The sequence below is a fragment of the Hyperolius riggenbachi genome, chromosome 1 (assembly GCF_040937935.1).
Source record: "Hyperolius riggenbachi isolate aHypRig1 chromosome 1, aHypRig1.pri, whole genome shotgun sequence".
NCBI lineage: Eukaryota > Metazoa > Chordata > Amphibia > Anura > Hyperoliidae > Hyperolius > Hyperolius riggenbachi.
In genome coordinates, this window is record NC_090646.1 from 532,757,020 (window position 1) to 532,765,205 (window position 8,186).

Here is an 8,186-nt window from a genome sequence, read left to right on the forward strand (position 1 = left end):
GTTAGAAGGTCACGGGCTACTGGACGTCTTTTTAACATATTACGCCGCTCCGCCTGCTCTACTGTCAAGCCTGCGCCTGCCCGTTACATACTTCTTTATACAAAGTTGCACAAACATTTTAAAATCAACTCATAAAAAAGGACATAGTATTCCTATGCAGTTAATGCCCCGCAGTATTAGCATAATCTTAAAGTTGGTTTAGTATCATACACATACATACATTTATAAAAATAAGGACTCTATCTACACAACATAAAGGGGTACCCTAACCTTACATACTCAGTCATTGGCAATAAAACAATTTATATTGTATTCCATATTTAAACCTTCAGGGGCCATGGTTCTTAACAATAAAATCCATTTCGTTTCTCTTTTAAAGAGTAACTGTCAGGCTGCAAATGCTAATTTAAACCTCTATTCTCCTGTGTTAAACAGTTTAGAAGGAAGCCAAAAAGGCAATACTGAAGTTAAAAATCTCTCTTACTTTTGATGTGTGCTGAACAGCAAGGATGACCCAAGCTCTTAAAAAGGACCACAGGCCGCACACCATACTGCAAAGCATTCTGGGGCTGCTTGGGTCCTCCCCTCGGCTGCTAGTGAGAAGTTACAGTCTCATGTTACAACAGCCAGCACTGAAAAATCTCCGGGCAGAGTATACTGCATGAGTCCGCTATTGTTCCTAGCCACATGGCTAATTAATATTCACTGCACAGTAGTGTTGTATTTTTCTGAGTGGAATCATCAGGAAGCAGGCAGGACATGAGGACACATTTGGCTTCATAGGAGACAGACAGACAAACATGGAACCTGCCATGAGCTGTCAGGAGCATCATTCTCTGCAAATACTATATAAAAATTCTGTGAAATCCAACAGTGGACAGTGAAATGCATATGTAATGTAAGTACAGCCAATATTTAGCTACTGATATATGTGTTTTTTTTCTGAGACCCTATACCTAACAGCTCCTCTTTAAGCAACTCTCTCTTTCGATCCATGTCTCTCCAATGTGCTTCTATGGATTCTATTATGCAGTATTGCAAATTGGAGCAATCCTTCCCATGTTTTTCCGAAAAGTGTAGCGGTACATTGTGATCCCTATGTCCTTTCTGGATCTTATGCACATGTTCATATAGACGTTGTTCAAAACTTCTAGTGGTCTGTCCAACGTATTGGAGCCCACAAGGGCACTCCAACAGGTAAATAACATATTACGTATTACAACTACACAGAGTTTTCATCTTAAATATCTTTCCTGTACTATTAGATTTGAAGTGGGTTTGGAAAATCTTTGGACTCCTAGTATTTTTGCACCCATAACAATCCAAACACTTTGAAAAACCCTTCTGTCCCAACTTTTTTATTTTAGGGTTCTCAACATGCGGTACGCGTACCCCAGGGGGTACTTCTGATGGGTCCAGGGGGTACTCGGGCTTGATATACTTAACCAAGAATAACAAATTTAGAGATTTAGAAAATTATAATTCTTATTTAAACAACATCAGATTAGTATTTTAGCTAATTAAAAGCGATAATAAATGCTTGCACATTGTTTAGAACCAATTATCATGTACTACGATTAAATATATATTTGTCAAGGGGTACTTGTGACCATGTTTACTATGCTAGGGGGTACTCGATGAGTACAGGGTTTTAAAAGCGGTACACACTTATAAAATGTTGAGAAACACTCCTAATTAACACATCTTTAACGTTGGGAGCTTTTCTAAAAATCATCTCTGTTTTTTCCAGCAACACAGTCTCCAACGTCTTTTCCATTCTCAACACATCCCAGTGTTTGCACAAAATCCGTCTAATTTCCTGATGTTGGGCACTAAATTGGGTAATCATAGGGCAAAAAAATTTTTTGTTTCTCTCCCTCCCCCCTCCATTTAACAGTGATGTCCTGTCTATTCCTAACCAGGGCTGTGGAGTCGGTCCAAAAATCCACCGACTCCTCAGTTTAGGATTCCTCCGACTCCTCTAATTTGCATATTACAATTTTGTTGATTAAAAGTATGTAACATGAAATTCGTCTCTTAACTGCCAACGCTTAGGAATTTTACAAGACAACTGAAGTGAGAAGGATATGTAGACTACTATATTTATTCCCTTTAGACTAAAACTAGTCCTTGGTAAGAGTACTTGTAAAAGGTACAAACCGGAACAAAGAACATCTATCAGGCCCTAGGCAATGTAAGAATGATGTGCAGGTACTCTGCAGGGGAATGAGGAGATTGTAAACAGACAACACCTCTGTGTTCAATGTGCACAGCATTCTCAGTGGATTCCCTGCAGCTCTGTGGGGAGTGCATATGTAGAGTATAGTACTACTGTGTAACAAAGTAAACCTGAGACAGATGAAATTAAAGTTTTATACATACCTGGGGCTTCCTCCAGCCGCCTTCAGGATAATCAGTCCTTCGTTGTCCTCCTCCACCACCTGGATCTTCTGCTATGAATCCAGGTACTTGAACCAGTCGGGTGTAGTGCGCATGCACACACTCCGCCGCCAGGAGCATACTACACCTGTGCAGCACTATTGCGCAGGTGCAGAATGTTCCTGGCTGTGGGAGCGGCATGCGGCCGGACAGCACTGACTGGCTGAATTACCAGGACTCATAGCAGAAGATCCGGGTGGTGGAGGACAGCGAGGGACTGATTAGCCTGAAGGGGGCTGGAGGAAGCCCCAGGTATGTATAAGGGCTCGTTTCCACTATCGCGAATCTGCATGCGTCCAACGCATGCAGATCCGCACATGTAATACAAGTGGATGGGCCTGTTTCCACTGTAGCGTTGTTGAGGTGCGTTTTTTTCAGCGTGAAAAAAACGCACAAAAGAGCCAACGATTTCGCCTGCGTCGGGAATCCGTGCGAATCGCCGCTAATGTATTTAATAGTAAAAACGCATGCGTTTGTTACATGCGTTTTTACCCGCGATTTCGCGTGCGATTTCGCACCTTTTTCAATTTTATTTAGCCCTGGCAGTGTCATGGTTAATTTCGCATGGCACCCTGCCATGCGAAATCGCATGCGAAATCGCGGGTAAAAACGCATGTGGAAACGCATCCGCATGCGTTTTTACAAGCGTCGGAATGCGGCCGAAATCGCGTCGCAACAGTGGAAACGAGCCCTTAAACTTTACTTTTCATCCGTCTCAGTTACCCTTTAATTTGTAGTCACCAAACCAAATTTTAACAACATATCAAATTATTTGATTTCATCAGCAAAGAGAGTGCGTACATTTGCATAAATCAGCATCAATGCAGAATTATTTCCATCTCATTGACCATCTCTATTAGTGACACAGCTACACATCAGGCTTTATTCTTACAGCATAGATGTTGTTTAGTATATATAAGAGATTCCTGTGTACACATCATATATACAGTCACAATCAGATATGTATATCTGACCTTAAAAATACGGGGACTGCTTTATTGAAGCAGCACAAGTAACTCATTTTGATTGGTTTATTTCATTTTTGTGGACTAAGCACAGCTATTACTGTATATATATACATTATTTTTAATGACTATTATCTGAGAAATAGAACATTTTATCATATTTTCTATTTTAATTACAGTTACAAATTCATTAGGAGTCGGAGTCGGTGCATTTTTTCCCGACTCCGACTCCAGGCACCTAAAATTGCCCGACTCCACGACTCCGACTCCACAGCCCTGTTCCTAACACTTCCTGTCTCTTACTTTCCAGAAAGTCCGCATCATAACCTTTTCCCATAAATCGCTCTGTGAGGATTTCACTCTGCTCCAAATCTTTTTCCTGTGTGGCATTCCTTCTGATCCTACAATATTGATTTTTTAGGTATGTTCCTAATCCAAGGTGCATAATGACAACTAGATACCGGAATAAAACTATTTCTGTCTGTTTTTTTGAAACAGGGAGAGGAGTGAAACTTCATTGAATCAATTTATTACTTTTATCAACGATAATTCTTTGAATCTTAGTTTTACTTGCAATTATAGCGCAAAGGATGTAGATTTTTTGGATGTAACAGTGTATAAAGAGGGAGCCTCTCTGAATACCAGGACATTTTTCAAAAAAACAGACAGAAATAGTTTTATTCCGGTATCTAGTTGTCATTATGCACCCAGCAAATTCATATTTGGGAAGAATTCTGAAGTTTTATTGATTAAAACCACACAATTTGCAACACACACATTTTGAAATGTTTTGCCTCTTAGTAATATTCTGTAAGCGGTCTACTTAGCTTGCTTTCAAACTAGTTCCCCAGGAAATAGACGTGTTTTGACAGCAAAAAAGAAACAGACTGTCTAATTCTGGCCTGGAAGAAACCGCTCCTCTCTGAGCACAATACAGTTATGCTGGGTACACACTACGAGATTTTCTGGCCGATTTACTGTCAGATCGATTATTTCCAACATGTCCGATTTGCTTACCGCTCGATTTTAAAGTTAATGGAAATCGATCGGAAAATGCTCGGAAATCGATCGAAAAAAAAATTGGAAATGTTGGAAATAATCGATTTGACAGTAAATCAGCCAGAAAATCTCATCTGGAGAAGATCAATCAGGCAACTGTTTGAGTTTTGTACAGACATGTCACTAGCCTACAAGTTCTGTTGCTATGGAGAGGGGTCCTCTGATCTCTGCTGCCAATGCTCGATAGGCTCTTCTTGGTCTATCGTCCCCCCTTGCCAGTCTCAGTGGTAAAGTCTCTGGAGCTGTGAATCCAATACGGCTGCCAGCTGCGTGTCTTCTGATAGTTTGCTCTGTGAGCTGGCTTAAGGTGGCCATACACTGGTCGATTTGCCATCAGATCGACCAACAGATAGATCCCTCTTTGATCGAATCTGATCAGAGAGGGATCGTATGGCTGCCTTTACTGCAAACATATTGTGAATCGATTTTAGCATGAAGTCAATTCACCATCTGTGAAGCTGCTGCCGCCGCCCCCCGGGCCCCCGCATACATTACCTGATCCGGCCGGCGCGAGTCCCCCCCCCCTCCGCTGTCTTCTTCTCCGCTCTGGGCTCCAGCTTCACTGTACTTCCTGTCCGGGGAAGTTTAAACAGTAGAGGGTGCTCTACTGTTTAAACTTCCTGCCGGGACAGGAAGACGTGAAGCCCGCCGGACTCGGAGCCCAGCGTGGAGAAGAAGCAGCGGTGACAGCGGGGACTTGCGCCGGCCGGATCAGGTAATGTATTGCCGCTAGCGTCGGTTGTTGGGCATTCGAACACCGCTATAGACGCACTACTGACCCGCCAGCGATCGAGCAAAATCTTCTGCACGGACAGGAACGACCGATTTCGGACGGAAATCGATCGTTTGGTCAGCATTTGCGCAACGATTTCACAGCCGATTCGATCACAGTGATCGAATCGGCTGTATATCGGTGGGAAAATCGGTAAGTGTATGGGCCCCTTTAGACTGACAGGCCTCCTGCTGTGCTGTGCTGTGCACAGGGATGAGTGTCGGGTGGTTGTGGCTAAATGTATACAAGCATTGCAGACCACCAGGACAATGGACAATGTGCTGAAAGACGAAGAGGGGGTCCAGGTCTGGAAGGAGTTAGCTTTTATATATTTTATTTATGTATGTATACAATATACATACCCGTTATCACCACCAAAGACATAGATGGCATCCTTGTAAGCTACCACAGTGTGTTTACTGCGTCTGAAAACAAAATATACATTTGTTATGTATACAACAAAAACAAGTCAGGCTTTCCTTTTCATGTTTACAGTTAATCTTGCATGAATTAATGTGAATCCTTAAATGAGGATTACCATATAGAAAATAGTAAAGTACTTTCCCTACACTTTTGCAGAAAAAAACACTATGTGCATAAAGTACAGGCCCTCTAATAGGGAAAGGGGCACCAATAACTCTGAATCACAGCTTGGCTTTGTACAGGCCAAGCATCACTGATTCTCAAGCTAAAACATGACAAGATCACCTGGGGTTCCCTTTAAGGAACAGTAAATGACATTACATTTTCAGCTTACTTTGTAAAGTATTGTGAAAAATGTCAGGACTGCATAAATTAATGATAACTGCAAGGATTCCAGGTTAGTAACTAATTGGCTAGCCATAAACCTAAGTGAGCAGTCAGGCTTGTACTGTTCACTGGACTGGTGCCCAGTAATCCCAATATCCAATCATGACTAGAAATGGTCACAACTGGCCAGTTGGAGCAGCTTAGTGAGGGAGAAAGGCAGTTGCGTAGCAATAGAGCATGCAGAGCTTGTGATTGCACTAGGGTCTTTGGATCAGAGGGGCCACTAGGAGCCCTTTAACTGCTGTATTCAATTGTAGCCCATCAATGGGGGCATCTAGTTTAGGGAACCCAACAGGACACCTCATGGGGAACAGTTCTCCAACCACAGCACCCCATTACATCACAAAGGCTCGGTTCACATCTGCATTTTTTTACGGAACTTAACTGGAACGTATACTGTACAAACGGAACGGATGTGAAAAGATCCAATGTTAACCTATTGGACCGTTCACATGTGTCCGTTGGTACGGATACGTTCCCTTCCCCGGGCCAAAAAAATGCAGCAGGCCCTAATTTTCCAGACCCAGCAGAACGGAAGCGGACGAAAAAAATGCTTTTGCATTGGGGCAATGGAGAACAGAACGTTTCTTCACACTAGTGAATAAATGGACCTTTCCATGGGGGGTGGGGACGCAAACGCCATCTACCCAATCACATTAGTTGAATTCCCTGCTGAGTGCCCTAAAGTGAATTAGTGCCCAGTTCTCCAATCACAACAACCTGCTACAGCACGTAGCATTGTGATTGGCCGACCAGTGTGGACATAGTTTATTACAACCTAGCCGAAATCTAAAAGTTCAAAAAGGGAGCTGTCCACCCTAGGAGGTTTCCTGCTGGGTTCACTAAACTAGTCTAGCACCAATAAAGGTTTATTCTACTGACAATAATAAGAAAAAACATATTTTGTTAGACATATTTCAGCCCAGAAATGTTAAAATCCTAACTGTACTACATTAGCAGCAAAAGTTCAAATGCGTCAAAAAGAACTTCAAGGAATGCAACAGTAAACAAATAGTCTGTCATCCATGTGTTGGCAATCTAGGCACTCACCTGGCACCCACAAACTCATCGCAGGGCAACAGCCTCCTCCAACGATGTACACTCTCAAAAGGTCCAAAATTCAATGTCAGATACTCAACACTGTCCGAGCAACTGTGATCGAAGTCTACACTGGGGGCCACCTTGGACTTGCACGCCATTGAGGCTCAGTCACTGGCTAGGGAGAAGAGGTGGACTCTCTACGCAAACACGCTTCTGCCACTTATCCGCCTCTCACTATGGGCCAGCATGTCAGCTTGTGCTACAGCCCGGCCACTACGGCAGCGGGAGGCGGCGATCCCATCAGACGGTCTCATATCAGGAAACCAGCTTCTACAGGGCAGGGCAGCAGCATAGCATACACCCGACAGGAAGGAAACAGAAAAGTGACAGCGCGGAGAGACTGTATTTCCGAGACTTTCCTGCCAGCTTAGCGGCTCTATGATTACAGAACGAGGTTTACATTTAACATTGTAAAAGAGTGACATCTAGTGTCCGAGTAGCAAACTTCTGCTGCAAATGTGCCACAGCAAAACTAGAGGATTTCTCAACCAGGCATTGTGGAAACGTGATGATTAATGAATACGGGAGGCTACGGGAATGGAGGGCAGGTGTACTGTACTGACTGAAGATTGCAGAAGATATAGAGAAACCAGCAATGAACAACGACCAATGTGCAAGAGATGGTCAGTGCTATCCTTTCACCCCTTATGCTATTCATGCTGTAAAAAGATAACAAATAGTCACATGCACACTTACTTCCCCAGGTACATAAGATAAAAGGCATGGCTATATGACACCTTACCCAATTACTATAAAGGGCTGAGAGTTAAAAATAAAAATTGTCATTATATAAACATGACAAAAATAACAAAATGTTTTGGAAATCACTGGATAGCATACTGGAAAGGCTCTTGAGTCCCCCAAAAAGAAAAAAAGCGCAATATAAATGTTCTGTGTCCTGTCTTATTAACGTGGCTGAAATCATCACATAAAAACAGCATACTTTAAGTATAGGGCTTTTGAATCTGCTAGTTTCAATATATCTAGAGCAGGGGCATTGCTAGCCCTAAAGATCAGTGACACGTGCCCCGGATCTATTC

At 42.7% G+C, this 8,186-nt stretch overlaps 1 protein-coding gene across 1 annotated transcript in view; it reads right to left on the reverse strand.

Annotated features, from left to right (window-relative positions):
- LZTR1 (leucine zipper like post translational regulator 1) overlaps window positions 1-7,468 on the reverse strand; it is a 74,659-nt gene extending 67,191 nt beyond the window's left edge. Inside the window, exons 1-2 of the mRNA XM_068246567.1 lie at window positions 7,096-7,468; window positions 5,598-5,660 (exon numbers count right to left, since the gene is read on the reverse strand). Of these exons, the coding sequence (XP_068102668.1) occupies window positions 5,598-5,660; window positions 7,096-7,244 (212 nt within the window). The 5' untranslated portion in view covers window positions 7,245-7,468. The remainder of the gene's footprint in view (window positions 1-5,597; window positions 5,661-7,095) is intronic.
- Between the last annotated feature and the right edge of the window lie 718 nt (window positions 7,469-8,186).